This window comes from Haliotis rufescens, unplaced genomic scaffold (genome assembly GCF_023055435.1).
Source record: "Haliotis rufescens isolate VD_foot unplaced genomic scaffold, xgHalRufe1.0.p SCAF_37, whole genome shotgun sequence".
NCBI classification, from domain to species: domain Eukaryota; kingdom Metazoa; phylum Mollusca; class Gastropoda; order Lepetellida; family Haliotidae; genus Haliotis; species Haliotis rufescens.
In genome coordinates this window covers 3,194,015-3,212,068 of record NW_025964079.1, presented here as the reverse complement: position 1 = coordinate 3,212,068, position 18,054 = coordinate 3,194,015, and the positions used below count along the sequence as shown (strand labels likewise).

The 18,054-nt window shown below is 42.7% G+C and overlaps 1 protein-coding gene across 1 annotated transcript; it reads left to right on the top strand.

Annotated features, from left to right (window-relative positions):
* On the top strand, positions 1–16,704 carry LOC124144310 (carbonic anhydrase 1-like). Its single transcript, XM_046513652.2, has 7 exons — positions 1–226; positions 2,861–3,016; positions 3,670–3,839; positions 10,517–10,609; positions 13,221–13,287; positions 15,312–15,466; positions 16,563–16,704. Exons 1-7 carry the CDS (start codon positions 1–3, stop codon positions 16,683–16,685), a joined length of 990 nt encoding a protein of 329 aa, XP_046369608.2. The 3' UTR covers positions 16,686–16,704.
* The last annotated feature ends 1,350 nt before the right edge of the window (positions 16,705–18,054 follow it).

The following is an 18,054-nucleotide window of genomic DNA, read 5'->3' as shown; positions in this document are numbered from 1 at the left end:
ATGTTGGGGACGTTCTCGCTGGTCGTTGTCTTCGCTGCTGTTGCTGTTGCTGTTGCTGTTGCTGCTGACACAGTGGGTTGCACGGTGGGTGTACAAGACGGCACACATAACACGACGACTGTTGACCTTGAAGCGAAGGAGGTTCCTGCCAGACGACAGACTATGCTTCCAATACAGTGTGCGGCTAACGGAGCGGCTTACAGTTATAACAAAAATTCCTATAACGGTGAGACAGCGGTGTTTGTTGGGATTATGTAACCAATATTGTAGTCGTTTTCAGTGAGCCACGCGGCATACACTACCCGTGTTGAGCCACCAGGGTATATTGGTCAGGGATCGAGTCCTAGAATCGTCCCGAAAATGATCATTGGTCTGTCTGCACCATGGTCTAGGGTCTGTGTCATTTTGGACTTTCCTCTCGCAAAACTGTAACTGAAATAATGGTGAAACCTGACCTCTTTCCCATACGGATGATGCAGGATGCACAGCGAATTGCGTAGCCATGGCGACTAGTGACCCATGTCCTTAGCTTGTGCTTTATAGCACAAGAATAAATGTTATAACTTCAAGGGTAATATTCATATGGGGGCACGAGTGGCCCAGTCGTCTAAGGCGCCGCGATTCGCTGTGCACGCCAGAAACCTATGATTGTGGGTTCCAATCCCGGTTTGCCCCGATTATGTTTCTAGGTTTGTCAGCACCATACTCGTACTCGTGGGTTTCACCGAAGTGGTAAACATCTGAGACATGCATCATTTCGGGCTTTCCTCCCACATTAAGCTGACACGCCGTGATATAACTGGAATACTGTTAAAAGCACTGTTAAAACTAACTCACTCACTAATATTCATATTGATTAGCGAACCTGGATGATCAGTGTGTTTTTTCACAATGTTTTAAGGTTCAATACAGACTCTCTCCTGTGGGGTTTCAGCTTTAGAAGTGGTCCCCAACAGCCTAAGCTGGTCATAAGAGGTGACCAAATGGATCGGGTGCATGGGCCGTTGTTTATAATATCAATCACAGGATTGTCTTGTCCGCATCCGATTATTTATAGGCCGCTGTCACATATAGCTGGGATATTGCTGAGTGCGGTGTTAATTATAAACAACAAACAAACATTACAGACTCTCTCTGTATTCGGGGTTTCAACATCAGTGTCCTTATTAGTAATAAACGATGAGTAAAGCATTGGACGACGTTATATTTGATGGGAAAGTGAGTTGTTTTCCATAGATGTAGCTTGGCAACGCAGATAAACGCAATGGCCGAACGATCGCAACCAGGTGGGAGAGATATGATACTCAGTATTGGGAGATAAGGTGCAGATAACCTACGTGAATACCAAACTTACACATTCCCCCCCCCCCCCCCCCCCCCCGCCCCTAATCCCGTAAATAAAATGGAATTGTCCGACATTGTCGAGGTCGGATTGTATTTAGGTAGACATCATTATTTAAATACAGGAAAATGTTTTTAAAGCTTGTACAATTTATTTACATCCTAAAAAGGCTGTACCAAATTTGGAAACAAATATGGGGAATATAAAACCTGCGCCCTCATTGTTATTCTCCCTGCAGTGTTTTACTGTACGATAACCAACGACCACGAGTCGTTTATTTCTTAAAGAAACAGCAATGACATGGGTGTGGTTCTAAAATATCGGATCATTCGGATCCTATACATTCCTCATCATTTGCTTCGTTGGGATTCCGGGGATTAGGCCCAGTATCCCATACTTGTAAGAGTTGACTAACATGGATCGGGTCGTGAGGGTGTGTGATTATAAACAAGTGTCAACGTGTCTGTCGATGAGGAGTAAGTTCTGATTAAAGATGAAGAATAAAAACATGTATATACTAATAGACAACGAGGAGACAATGGCGTTGCCCTGGTAATGGGAGACCCGTGAAGATACGGGATAGAACAGGTCTTCAGCAACACCACACTTACCGTAAAAGGCGACCATGCTTGTCGTAAAAGGCGACTAACGGGATTGGGTGGTCAGGCTCGCTGACTTGGTTGATGCATGTCATCGTATCCCAATTGTGTGGATCGATGCCCATGATGTCAATCACTGGATTTTCTGGTCCAGACTCGATTATCTACAGACCGCCGCCAGCTGGAATATTGCTGAGGGCGGCGTTAAACAGCAAACAAACAACCTGGTCATGGGACCATCGGATGTCGTTACCGACACGACAAGGATAACCTGGGGATTGCTGATGAAGGCTATAAATGTAGTAATATCAGATGAGGTAAAATTGGGTTTTCACTTATAAGATTATTGCACTTACACAGCGACGTGCATGCACCTGTGTGTGGCTGCGTGTACTAGTCCGGACTGACGCCGACTGAGATACCATGTTGCAGTTTAACATGAATACCCCATTCACAGTATCATGACTCCGAGCCGACCAGTCCTTGTTTTAGCCCCTTAATGCCGAGCGCCAGATAGGGTAACAACAAGTATAATCTTTTAACGTCTTTTGGTATGACGCGGCCGGGGATCGAACCCCGGACCTTCCGCTCTCCGGGCGGTCGCTCTACCTCTAGACCACGGAGGCGGTGTAGTAATATCAAGGAAAGGCTTACTGTGTTGGACAATGGCGCAATTGCAATCCGTAACACACATGTGAAATAGTCTAGATTCCCTTAACGACGTGTACTTAACAGAAATTAATTAGTACCGAAGTTATAGCTCATAGTATATCATCCGAACTGAGTGCCATCATGTCACTCTGTGACACAAGCAATGCATCTGGAATATTGTTGATTTCGGTATTAAGCAACAGTCACCAACTCAACCATTTCAAATGCAAACGAAAAACCAGATGCGTCTTCAGCGGTTTCTTCACAGGTCCCTACAGGTGGTCCCAGCTGTCCATGTGCTGTGGGGGCTCTTGGCAGTCCCCCGTCAACATCCGGTCGGCGCAAACGTCTTGCTTTAAGTCCTTCCGGGTCAAGTACAGTCTCTTTCCTTCCGGGTCATTGCAGGGGCAACTCTATAACTCTGGTAATGAAATATAATTATATCTGGTTGCTAGATAATTACATAACTGAATTTCGTGAATTATTCGTGAGTAATTTTTCATGTTTTCTAAATATTTTTACCTATATATAATTCTTTACGTTCATGCAATAAGTGACAAAACTATTCACTGCACAGAGTTGCGTCCCTTGGGCACGCCAGAAACCTATGATCGCAGGTTCGAATCCCCGTTCGCCCTGATTATGTTTCTAGGTTTGTCAGTACCATACTCGTGCTCGTATGTTTCACCAGAGTGGTATTAAAGCGTCTGAGACCTTCATCACTTCGGGTTCTTCTCCCACATTAAGCAGACCCGTGAAGATCTGGGGTAGAATAGGTCTTCAGCAACCAATGCTTGCCGTAAAGGGCAATTATGCTTGTCGTAAAAGGCGACTAACGGGATCGGGTGGTCAGACTCGCTGACTTTGTTGATGCACGGTCATCGATCCCAATTGCGTGCATCGATGCTCATGATGTCGATCACTGGATTGTCTGGTCCAGACACGATTATTTGCAGACCGCCGTCATATAGCTGGAATATTGCTGAGTGCGGCGTTAAACAACAAACCGACCAACCAACCCACATTAAGCTGTCACGCCGCAGCGTCACTTGAGTGTAAACAATAGGTTTCTTTCAGGTGGCCACACAGCGAGTATGGAATTTTCTATCTCAAAACCCCTGACTCTGACCGGCGTCCCACACAGCTCTGATTCCACCTACATCCTCAGTAAGCTGCACTACCACGTCGGCAACCTGCCCAACACAGGGTCTGAACACCTCGTTGACGGTAGAGGTTATGACGCCGAGGTAACATTGGGTTTCTCCCTTTATTATAATGGGTATCTTTCAGTGTGATAAGGGGAAGTCGGGTAGCCTAGTGGTTAAAGCGTTCGCTCGTCACTCCGAAGACACGGGTTCGATTTCCGACATGGGTACAATGTGTGAAGCACATTTCTGGTGTCCCCTGGCGTGATATTGCTGGAATATTGCTAAAAGCGGCGTAAAACCATTCTCACTCACTCACTTCAGTGTGATTAGCAATTGGTTAGGCAGAATTATAAAGGTATTCGACAACAACAACAAAAACAACAAGGTACTATAGATATACTATTTACCCATCAAGTCACAATACTGTTAGCTCTCCCACAAGTTCTGTGTCTGCACGTGGAACCATACATCCAGTGTTATCAGAAGGTGAGGTGAGGTGAAATGGGGTTTAACGTCGCGTCCAAGATTATTGCACTTATAGCTACGTGGATGCACGTGTGCCTGTGTGTGTGTGGCTGCTTGTACTAGTCCGGACTGATGCCGATTTATAGTGCTGGCCCACTGAAATACCACGCCGAGCGCCAGACAGGGTAACAACAAGTACAATCTCTTTTGCACGTCTTTTGCTGTGACGCGGCCGAGGATCGAACCCACTACCTTCCGCTCCCCGGGCGGACGCTCTGCCACTAGGCCACGGAGGCGGTCTTGTAATCAGAAGACGAATACGCAAATGAAGTTTGCCATTTTATGACGTGTTATCTAAAAGTGTAAACTTTAAAACAAATAGAAAGGCTGATAAACTTACATGTTATGTCGAATTGTGTACTTTTATCTTCTAAAGACAAGTTGATGAATGTCACTTGTCAGTCGCCAAGGCTGTATGTTAACCGGATGGAGAAATATAAAGCGCCCTCTGTTGGCTTTTTGTGACAAATTAAACTAGCGGCCAAACAAAACTTTACCGCTTTAAAAATGAAATTGCCAAAATTTAAAAATTCAAACTCAATTCAATGCAAAACACATCGTCGACCCGTGAAGATTCCGGGTTAGAATAGGTCTTCAGCAACCCATGCTTGCCATAAAAAGTGACTATGCTTGTCGTAAAAAGCAACTCACGGGATCGGGTGGTCAGGCTCGCTGACTTGGTTGATGCATGTCATCGATCCAAATTGCGTGGATCGATGCTCATGATATCAATCACTGGATTGTCTGGTTCAGACTCGATTATTTACAGACCGCCGTCATATAGCTGGAATATTGCTGAGTGCGGCGTTAAACAACAAACCAACCAACCAACCAACCAAAACACATCGCCCAAACACAACATGGTCTAAGCAAGGGATACTCGTCCACGGCACGTTTTTCTGTTTTTAGCCTTATCGTTTCCATCCCTTTCACAATTCGTCCAAAACAACACAGGATAAAAGTACATTGAGATTTCGGTTTATTACTTTTTAGGTCATCCTCAATGACATTTCAGAAACAAAACTATAAACGTCAACAGTTTGAAGGACACCTTCTTCCTGATAACCCAGCCTGAAAGACAACTTGTTATAAACAGGATTACTATGCCATCCGATCGGTACTCCTGTATTTCACCTTTGCGTACTCTTACAACATCGGCAGCTGTGTAGGGCTACGGCTACTACGGCTACTACGGCTACTACGGTACATAAAAGCGACAAAACCTTTTCCATATTCATTAAAAATAATTGTGCGATTGTACGATTCCGACTGTTTCATGAGCATGGCAGTATAATTGTGCGGTTGTACGATTCCGACTGTTTCGTGAGCATGTGCGTATTCTGCCGACCCGTGAATATCCGGGGTAGAATAGGTCTTCAGCAACCCATGCTTGCCGTAAAATGCGACTAACGGGATCGGGTGATCAGGCTCGCTGACTTGGTTGATGCACGGTCATCGATCCCAATTGCGTGGATCGATGCTCATGATATCAATCACTGGATTGTCTGGTCCAGACTCGATTATTTACAGACCGCCGTCATATAGCTGGAATATTGCTGAGTGCGGCGTTAAACAACAAACCAACCAACCAACCAACCAACCAAGCGTATTCTGCCCAAACAGTTGCACCCGTTACAAACACATGTAAAGGCAAGTCAAATGTTAACTTGAAAAAAAATCCCACAGGGAATTGTATCGGACATAATTTTTGTGACTGAAGCGTTAGATTTTGAAATGTCCTCCATATGTCAGCAATACAATTTTTGAAAGCTTTACTGAGGCCTCGAATGATGTAACCTTGATCAAACAACTTTTGAACAAACGTGGTATACCGCTCTTTATAATACTCGTTGAAAAGCATGCTCGATTGTACCTCAAAAGTTGTGAAATGCAGACAGCCAAGGTTAGAGCTGCTGGAATATTGCTCGACCTAAAGGAAAAGTCACTACTCTTGTCGTACAATATTGCGGAGATTTTTATGTAACTCTGAATCTCTATGCACAGAACTAAATATAGTCGGTCTCTCTGGTCGCTTTTGGTTCTAGTTAAGGTTGGAAAATTAGTAGGAGGGAATTGGCTATTTGACGGTTATTGAACGATATCAGATCATCGGTATATCTGAAGCTTAAATGACCTTGTCTTGACTTTTCCATTCCGAGCTGAAACTCCGATTCATATGCAGAAAGACACTGATTAGCAAAAGGAGGAGCACAATTGGTGCCCATGGGGATACCTACTTCTTGCCTGAATGTCTTACCCCCAAGTTTTACATAAATGTTTACTGAAGGGAAGCCCATCATTTCACATATATATTTTTTTTCAGTAACTTCAGGTAGCATTTGTTTCATATTGTACAAGCTGTCCCGAACCTCTGTAGAAATATAGAGATGTACCAACATCTATGGTCACCACGTTTAGTGACAAATAACCCATGGATCAAGGAATGAAGTTTTTCCTTAGGTTTGTCATGTGGGATAGTTATGTACAAATTTCAAAAATCAAATGTTTTGCTAGAGTGGAAATTGGTTCTTGTCTGAGATTGCGACACTTCAAGCAAATCCACGTGGTATTAATTCCACTTGTCTCAAAAACTTTCTGTGAATATATACTGAAAAAATACGTTACCCCAAGTAACATCGCATGAAAAGTTGTCATTTAAATATCTGGGTATTTTTTGTCAAAGTTTCTAAAATTTAACACTACCTTGTCCGGAAAAATGAAATTTGATTATAAAAAACCCCAAAGCAGATAACAATAAAACCAATCACCCAAACGCATCACGACAACGGCCATGGTAACCCGAAGCACGTGAGTTCCTTGCAAATTGAAATGCACATGCGTTCCCCCATTTCTTGCCCTATGAAAATCCACCCAGATCGGATAACATTCATTCGTTATTGAATTGCTACCACATGCCAAAATTGACAAGAAATCGCTGACACCAAACCCTTGGACGATTGCAAGCTGCAAGTCCACGTAAGGACCATATACAGGCTCCAGCAACGGTACCAGACCACCAACACTACAGATGACCGACCATGTAGTGGAAGACCAAGGGACACCACCCGACGTCATCATCGTCAGATTGTGAGTCAAGATCGCTTTGGTACTGCTGCGGAAACTGCTCGACAGACCATGGGGACACACCAGTGACACATTAGTGCGGACACCGTGCATCGACGATTGACGAGCAGACACCTCCACTGTCACAGGCCACACCGAGGACCCATTCTGACACCACGTCATCGCCGGGACCGTCCCCAGCATTATTCGGGTGCCTGTGTTGTTGAGAGAGACTAGTGGGGTGGTCCGAGCATCATGGAGTGGGATGGAATTGGTCTTGCAAAGAGTGTCGGCCCTGTGGTCTTCCAGAACATCGGTCCAGGGCGAGGCAATGGTGTCACATCACAGCTCGCTACATTGATCAAGTCTTGAGACCACACGCCATACCTCATTTTGCACGTCGCCGCAACCACGAGTTTCAGCATGATAACGCTCGTGCCCACACTGCGAGAGCAACAAGAGACTTCCTCCAGCAGAATGTCATCAGAACCATGCAGTGGCCTGCCCTCAGTCCCGATTTAAATCCCATTGAGCACCCGTGGGACGAGATTCAAAGACGGCTGAATGACGCCCGACCAAGGCCGACAACTGCAGCTGAACTGCTTCAGGCGTTCCTCAGAGCTTGGGCTCAAGTGCCTTTGGCCTTCATCAACCGCCACATCCATTCCATGTATCGATGTTGCACGGCAGTCATCAATGCACATGGCGGACACACGAGAAGTGAGAAGCCATAATCTTTGCGTTTTAAGTGACGATCTAAACTACCCCTGAATCCAGTGAGCGAGCTTGGCTCGTACTCGGAACCATCCTGTTTCCTTACGCCAATGACAAACTTGCACATGACCATGTTAAGTTCAGGGGGAAGGATAACGTCAATTGGGCGTTGCTCATTCACCTTTTCTGAAAGAAACTGTTTGACAACTCGCATGTTGAGCATGTTTTGTTTTTTTTCTACAGTGTTTGCATTTAAATTTTTGCCAGAAGTTTGTCAATGTCGCCTTCATGTACATCAATAAATCTTTCTGCTTGTTTTGGAACATCAGGATGTTATTTGGACCATCCAAGAAATCAGTATCCATTAAATCATCCAAAAATGATTTATTTAGACCAAAATGTTGGCGCGTGTCAGACATTGACGTCATGGTTCCAGGAATCATGCGTAGCCTATAACGAGGGACTCCCCCATGTCAGTGTTCACCACAAAGACGTTGAAACTGTTCAATGGCTGTATTATGTTCACTACTCTTCCAACCAATTTCCCGTCAATCTTCACAAGATCGTTCACTTTTATCGGGGACAACAATATCGCCATTGTTGTTTACCTGCAAGTATAGCAGACGTTTTTTATCAATCAAATTTAATCTACAAATCTCAGTTAGCTTTTATGTTTCGTGTATTCAATTATCGTAAACAACATGAGTGAACGATATTTTATTTAAATGAATAAAATATACAGTTTTTAGAACGCTTTATGTTGTAAATGACAAGTCTCGTATGGCAGAGATGTGTTTGTGGAAAAAGATGAATGGACATGATGAATGGGAACATGTAGTTCCGGCAATGCGTCATTAACCAATGAAATCACAGGCATTCTAAAACAGCCAATCGGCATCAAGCGACTTCTGTAACCTCCCTAGATAAAAATGCCTTTTGCGTTCGGCCGAGACGGCCTCTGCATTCCAATTGTTTAACATTCCTTATAACTTTATTTATATGTTTATTTTGAATTTAGTTGAATACAAACATCACCTCCATTGTCAAGACGTTAATCTAGTTTTCAGGAAGCTGTTTTTAATTGATACATAGATCACCTCCATGTTTCAGGTTGACACATTTGTTCCTTCACAAATGTTTCCCTTTAGCTGGCCATAGGTGTGATCGTGATTGCTTCACAAAAAAGCTTCAGTAGTAACCAGTTTTCTTTGTATTGTTTGTGTTTGTTTGTTTGTTTGTTTGTTTGTTTGTTTGTTTGTTGTTTAACAACGCATTCAGCAAAATTTCAGCTATATGACGGCGGTCTGTAAATAATAGAGGCTGGACCAGACAATCCAGTGACTGACCTGCAAGTATAGCAGACGTTTTTTATCAATCAAATTTAATCTACAAATCTCAGTTAGCTTTTATGTTTCGTGTATTCAATTATCGTAAACAACATGAGTGAACGATATTTTATTTAAATGAATAAAATATACAGTTTTTAGAACGCTTTATGTTGTAAATGACAAGTCTCGTATGGCAGAGATGTGTTTGTGGAAAAAGATGAATGGATATGATGAATGGGAACATGTAGTTCCGGCAATGCGTCATTAACCAATGAAATCACAGGCATTCTAAAACAGCCAATCGGCATCAAGCGACTTCTGTAACCTCCCTAGGGAGGTTACAGAAATAAATACTGCCCAGCATCTCCGTTCCTATATGGGTAATAAAAAGAGGAATAAATATGTCTTCAGGTTTAAGAGTCAAGGCAAAAGATGACATGATGAAGCTGTCGCAAAGGAGGTAAATGATATAAAATGTCCTGATTGGATGAAAATGCCTCTGCGTTCGGCCGAGACGGCCTCTGCATTCCAATTGTTTAACATTCCTTATAACTTTATTTATATGTTTATTTTGAATCTAGTTGAATACAAACATCAGCTCCATTGTCAAGACGTTAATCTAGTTTTCAGGAAGCTGTTTTTAATTGATACATAGATCACCTCCATGTTTCAGGTTGACACATTTGTTCCTTCATAAATGTTTCCCTTTAGCTGGCCATAGGTGTGATCGTGATTGCTTCACAATAAAGCTTTAGTAGTAACCAGTTTTCTTTGTATTGTTTGTGTTTGTTTGTTTGTTTGTTGTTTAACAACGCATTCAGCAAAATTTCAGCTATATGACGGCGGTCTGTGAATAATCGTAGCTGGACCAAACAATCCAGTGACTGACATCATGAGCATCGATCCACACAATTCGGATACGATAACATGCATCGACCAAGTCAGCGAGTCTGACCACCAGATCCCGTTAGTCGCCTCTTACGGCAAGCATAGTCACCTTTTACGGCAAGCATGGTTTGCTGAAGACATATTGTTGATGTGCATTTTAACTCTCCAGGATTGTTTACCCCGGGGGTTATAATATTCTACAAGATATTCCTCACTTTAAAACAAAAGCTAACTGTGGTTGTGTATATTTTACACCAGCTTCACTTGGTTCACTACAACGCAAAGTATGGGAGCATGGACGGTGCGAGTGGGATGCCTGACGGACTGGCCGTGATAGCTGTCTTCCTACTGGTCAGTATAACTTTACACAGTAGTAACCTCAAATCAGCTGTTTATATGTATTTTGTTTATTAATTATCTCGTTTGTTGATGGATACTGACTTTTCAATTAATATTTTAATGATTTCGACGCATTAAGGTGTTCCTGTGCAGAGTTGCCTCCCTTCGACGTCCACAATTGCCATTCGTCACCACTCGCCCCTTTCCGTAACCTGCTATTCGGCTTGTCCCGGAATAACACGAGTTGGTCACGAATGACTAAGAGCATGACCGTGGTTCTGATTCCAGTTCGCCCTGATTTGCTCTTGGGTTTCAGCCTATATAACTTATGTTATAAGACGATAAGTCTATTTACGAATAAACGTACGTTCAGTTCGGTTCTGTTGCGTTTCAGCAAAGTGATAAACGTCTTACACTTGCCTCGTCAATCTAGAACACACTGTCATACAACTGAAACAATGTTCAGAGCAGGGTTTAACCAATCGCTGACTTCCAATTGTGTCGGGACCGCCTCCGTGGTCTAGTGGTAGAGCGTCCGCCCGGAGAGCGGAAGGTCCGGGGTTCGATCCCCGGCCGCGTCATACTAAAAGACGTTAAAAGATGGTACTTGTTGTTACCCTGTCTGGCGCTCGGCATTAATGGGCTAAAACAAGGACTGGTCGACTCGGAGTCATTATACTGTGTCTGAGTGGGATATTCATGTTAAACTGCGGCATGGTATCTCAGTGAGCTATCACTATAAATCGGCATCAGTCCGCACTAGTACAAGCAGCCACACAAACACACACACGTACATGCACGTCGCTATATAAGTGCAATAATCTTGGACGCGACGTTAAACCCCATTTCACCTCACCTCACCTCACCTCACCTCACCTCACCTCCAATTGTGTCGGTGCAGCTGAGGGTAATACATGTGGTAAACCCTCACAGTTATCAACTTTGATACTTGATATAATTGATATAATCGCTTCTGATATAATAATTCATACAGAGTATTTGTTCACCAGTTCGTCAATAGTCATGCTATGATTTAATATGCAGATGTTAAAAATTATGTTTCTGCACTTTAAAAGAGTGTTAAAATTACTAAAGTTTATTTAACTGGTATTTGTTTATATTTGATCAATAAAATTTACACAAATACAGTTTGGACCCAAGAAGCTGTCTACAAGACTAGTATTTGGTACCAAGGTCTTGACATTGCTCCGTGCCAAGGTAGTAAATAATGGCGCTGTCCTTCCATGGGTCAGTTCCCACGGAGACACACCACTGCTGACCCGGGCGGCTCACTGGCGCTGGACAGGGAAAATTAAGTTCCTTGGCTCTTCTTTTTTAGACCTGGCGTTAACATTACAACTTGTCATAGTTATCTGTTATTTGACACACTAGTGTACGTGTTGCTAGACCCGTGAAGATCCGGGGTAGGATAGGTCTTCAGCAACCCATGCTTGTCGTAAGAGGCAACTATGCTTGTCGTAAAAGGCGACTAACAGGATCGGGTGGTCAGGCTCGCTGACATGGTTGATGCATGTCATCGATCACAATTGCGATGATCGATGCTCATGATATCAATCACTGGATTGTGTCCAGACTCGATTATTTACAGACCGCCGTCATATAGCTGGAATATTGCTGAGGGCGGCCTTTAACAACAAACCAACCAACCAACTATTTCATACTGAGGTCTGGGTCAGCTAGTTTATTGTGTATTTTTGTTGGCAGGTTGTCACTTACGTTATGGTCATTATGTCGAAATAAACTGTTATTATTAATACAATTGTCATTTGTGTTGCAGACAGTTATTGAACGGATGTGGCCTGAAATATGTTTTTCTCATCTTACTTGTTGCGAGTGGCTCAGTGGTGCATGTGATACCCCTGGACGTAGCTAGGGTGATACACCCTTCAGTACTCCATCAGTCCCCGGCAGTCATCTGGCACCGTTACATACAGTCATGGTATACCCATCTTCACGACGCCAGGGAGTTAACTGCCTATAAAAGTCCGGTTTCCACCCTTGCCGAACTGGGCTGGTATTATGGAGTTATTTTTTTGGCTGGACTAACGAGTATATGCATAGTACAATCAAAATCGCGTAACGAAATCGACATCCGGTTCGTAAAGTACCGTGTAGATTTCGGTCGAATGCAGGATTTGCAAAGCATGTGTACCGTTAACTCGGCGTCAACATATATTTTCCAAACCTCTTTTATGTTTTTAATCAAGGTGCTCACGTGAAGTAAGACCCGTTTTATCACAATATAGATCTTGATTATCGATCAGATCGTCTTAACTGGGAGCCGCCATTTTGTTTGGAGCAAATGCAAGTGATATGAAAGGAATCTGATTGGTCAATAGGAGGAACATATAAGGGACATAACTCGTAACAGCCACTGGTGGCGCTACGATCGAGCCAAGAAATTCCAGCCTAGTTCGGCAAGGGTGGAAACTGGACTTTTATAGTCAATTCCCTTGGTTCGGGAAGATGTGGTATACTAGAATGACAGGTATTTGGTTACATGCTAATACAAGTACAGGGAAATGTTGTCCTGCGTGTCCGATCCGAATGTAGTTCTTTAAGAAAATACAAAAAAAATGTATTTCTGTTTTGTTTCCATCAGGAAGGTTCTCTCTCCCCCAACACTGACCTGAATAATTTCATCAGCGCGGTCTCCAGGCTACGGGGAAGTAAGTATTTTGCAGGCAGTAAAATTATTCCACTGAACAATATTCCAGTTATATAACTGCCTGTCAGCTTGATGTGGGAGGGCTGCCCGAACTAATACAGGTGCAATGGTCCTGGCCACTTGAAATAGAATCACGAAATATCGCGATGATCAATTTAAGTATGTGTGCTAATACTTATGAATTGAAAACAAGCCATTCCGCCGATAAGGAATATTACTAAAAGTAATGACAAATTTGCAAAGTGCGCTTTTCAAGAAATGTCTATATTACAAGCGATAAACTTAATTGAGTTTTGATCACGTGGTTACAATACGGGTAAGAATCAGCACTGAGGTCACTAAGAGCGGTAATATTTAGCAGTGAGTTTTAAATACTGCATCTCAACGGTTTTCTCTTGGATTTCGTGCTGGTAATGAACGTACACTGCACATGCTGCTAAGTTTAGCCTAAATATAGACCCCTGACACCCGTGTTGTAGCCACCCCCCTAAAAAAAAAAAAAAAATATAAAAAAATATATAAAAAAAACCCAAAAAACAAAAACAAACAAACAAAAAAAACACAAAAAAACCCAAACAAATTAAGCAAACAAAACAAAAACTACAAAAAATACCCCCCCCCCAAAAAAAAACAAACCCAAAAAACAAACAACCAACAACACCAAAACACACACACACACAAAACCAAACCAAAAAACCAAAAAAACAAAAACAAACACAAAACAAAAGACAAAACAAAAAATCATTATTTCGTACCCAGATTCAACATTTATTAAACCATTATTGGTGTGCGGGAAAATTTCCTTTTATATATTATACTTTTTCTATACTATTTTCAGTAACTTCAAATCGCACCCTTTTTCGACCTAGGAACGTGTTCCAAATGTTTTCGTCTGTGATTGACATTCTGACTTTGTACAGAGTGAATTCTGACGTTTTGTGGATTTGTGTTAAGCAGTTTTCACGATGAGCAATGAGACCTAGGTATTTGGGATTCAGGGGTTGGTACCCTCGTTTGTTACTAGCATACATGATATTTTTTTAAAAGCGCACTTTGCAATTTTAGTCATTACTGTAAGTAATATTCCTCATTGGCGGAATGGCTTGACTTTGCTTGAATATTAAAACACATCCGTGACGTCATTCTATTGTTTGAACGCTCCATTATTTTTCAGGAATGGAGAGTTGCTTGTCAACTGTACATTATCTTGAAGCAGCATTTGAATTTTTCAAATGTTTTCAACTACAGAATATTTTGTCAAAGTGTAAAAGTAGGAATGAGTTTTAAGTAGGAGAATATCCTCGTAACTCTCGAGGGGCCTCTGCTCCATTATTTTTAAGGAATGGAGAGTTACTCGGACATTCCCCTCTACGTATTAGCTGACATTATTGCACGTATGTTGCGACCTGCTTGCACGTGTGTGTGTTTGTGTGTGTGTGTGTGTGTGTGTGTTGCTAACGCCGATTTTATAGTGCTAGCCAAATGAGATACCAAGCCACAGTTTATGAATACCCCACTCAGACACAATATACTGACTCCGAGCCGACCAGTCCTTGTTTTGGCCTATTAATGCCGAACTCGAGGCAGGGTAACAACAAGTACCATCTTTTAACGGCTTTTGGTATGACGCGGCCGGGGATTGAACCCGTGACCTTCCGCTCTCCGGGCGGACGCTCTACCACTAGACCACGGAGGCGGTCACAAATATATGTATCTATATGAACCAAGTATAAAGACTAAGAATCTAACCCCTTCTGTTTCTACTCTGTTTCCATATTACCACAAACAAAATGATAGAAGGGGTATGCAAAGTTGTGACTTTACATTTTTACCAATAATGTTCGATGTCAAGAATATAATCTGCTTAACTCACTTATGCAACCGTAGATCAAAATAGAAGGTTGCCTATTTTATGGGCGCTTCCAGTCCAATTAATTTGGCACTTGAAATAATTTTTTTTTTTTATTGGTTGTCGTTATTATCACGACATGATCTGAGTCTTGGCTGTAATCTGTTATTATACAGTAGGTAACAAGATTCCAACCAGGATCGACCCACGTAAACTCCTCCCTCTCAGCGGTGATTTCTTCACCTACCAGGGATCGCTCACAACTCCACCCTGTTCGGAGTCTGTTAGGTGGATTGTCATGAAGGCCCCTCTCATGACAACTCGAGACAATGTGAGTTTTGTAATATTTGATATAATCTTCAACATTTGTGCCCGTTTGTTGTTTAACGCCGCACTTACAGTCCTCGACACTTGAAATAGAATCACGAAATATCGCGATGATTAATCAACGAAGACAGCAGCACGTGTAAAGCAATTCCACCAATAAGGAATTTTACTTACAGTAATGAAAATAGCAAGAATGAGTTTTGATCACGTGGTTACAATACGGGTAGCGTCGGCAGTCGTCATTGTATTTCAAGTGGCGAGGACTATTGCAATCGTCCACATATATGACGGCGATCTGTACATAATCGAGTCTGTACTAAACAATCCAGTGATCGATCCCGTTAGTCGCCTCTTACGACACCCATTCTACTCCGGATCTTCACGGTCCCAATCTTCAACAGGTGATGATTATTTGTTTATATCATGTATTGTTTGTGTATTTGTTTGTTCGGCAATAGTGCAGGTTAAACGCAGCAAGAGGTTGATATCGTGAGCACCTTCATCCCACGCCGTCTATGAATGATGACCAAATCAACGAGGTCAGGAAACCATTTAGCCACCACTTACAAAAATCATATTAATTTTTACAAAATTAGGCTGATCTATTTATTAATATTCCTTTACAGTGCGCGAGTCCATGATTCTGTACCCTGTATGATCTGTCTGTATGACCCTGGGTCTATCAGCACCATATATTACCCTTGCCCGTGTTACATAAAGATTACGCCTGCTTCAATTTGGCCTTTCCTTCCAGACCCGGTAGTGTACCGGCCGCTGTCGTAATCGCTGGGTGCAGCGTGCAACACAGATTTCGGGGGGGGGGGGGGGGGGGGGAATTGTGGCGTGTGCTTCGGGTAGACATGCTTACCCAAGTTCGCGAACAACTAGTGTCATGTCTGATTTCCAGTGATCCGTTCATGTAATGTTCATTACTTTTTCACCTTTACGCCCTATGGAATCTGTGTCAACACTTATTATCATACCTCAATGTCAGAATGATGAGATCTGATTGGTCCACGTGATCTTACACTTGTGGCTTTTCCGTCGAAATTAATAGAGAGTATATTCTTTTATCATTTTAAGCAGTCCTGTATTTCCAGGTGAGGTTGCTGCAGATGCTTCCTACTGCCGAGGGCGTACCTGTTGCCGTCCACACTAATGTCAGGCCGCCCCAACCCCTCAAAACGCGCATTCTCGAGGCCAACTTCCCCTGTTTGGGATAGACATATCTGATAAACAAACAAATTTGATCATCAAAATAAAAGGTCAGATTCTTTACAGAGTGAATGGACTTTTTTCTTACATGTTAACTTTTGTTTGTTTGTTGTTTGACGCTGCACTAGGCAATATTCCAGCTATATAACGGCGGGACCGCCTCCGTGATCTAGTGGTAAAGCGTCCGCCCGGAGAGCGGAAGGTCCGGGGTTCGATCCCCGGCCGCGTCATACCAAAAGACGTTAAAAGATGGTACATGTACTTGTTGTCGCCCTGTCTGGCGCTCGGCATTAAGGGGCTAAAACAAGGACTGGTCGGCTCGGAGTCAGTATATTGTGTCTGAATGGGGTATTCATGTTAAACTGCAACATGGTATCTCATATAAATCGGCATCAGTCCGGACTAGTACAAGCAGACACACACACACACACACACACACACACACACACACACACACACACACAAACACACGCGCGCGCGCGTGCATGCACGTCGCTATATAAGTGCAATAATCTTGGACGCGACGTTAAACCCAATTTCACCTCACCTATATAACGGCGGTCTGGACCAGACAATCCAGTGATTAACATCATGAGGATCGATCCATGGAATTGGGATACGATGACATGCATCAACCAAGTCAGCGAGCCTGACAACCCGATCCCGTTAGTCGCCTCTAACGACAACCAAAGACGCCTTTTACGGCAAGCATGGGTTGCTGAAGATCTATTCTATCCCGGATCTTCACGGGTCCTTCCATGTTAAGCCTGTCGGTGAGTGACGGAGGTTAATTCAATCTACATGGCGCCCATCAACGTTGATATAAAGGAAGCCATTGGTCAAGGGTAAAGCGTATTGATGTTTATATGGGACCTATACATTGATGACTGGCATCTGCATAACAGAACATGGCGGAAGAACAATAATCTCTACCACTTGAAATGTCCTGAAACTTTTACCATGTTTCATAATTTTCATAATTTGACTTTTAGTGACCTTGACCTTATACGTAAGTCACCCAAATGTTGATGCGATCCCAGGTTTGGGGGAAGTTGGTAAGCGGTAAATTTACATGACCGTCTCTAGTATTTCGTCATGAAGCATTGCATAATCCTCACATGTTAATAACAACAGGAAAAGGAAAAAAAGGTTAATAAAAATCACGTTTGAACATTATGCATCAAGGTGACGACGAATTTAAGAATATATGTTACTAAATCTAATATAATCATATACTTGATCAGATATTGCACAATTTTGAAACACGCACTTTCATTTCCCTTTGATTTTATTAACAGAAAATTGTCTTCAGTTTCAACATTTATAAATGAAATCTCTTCGTATCACATCATTATTAGAGTGAGTGAGTGAGTCAGT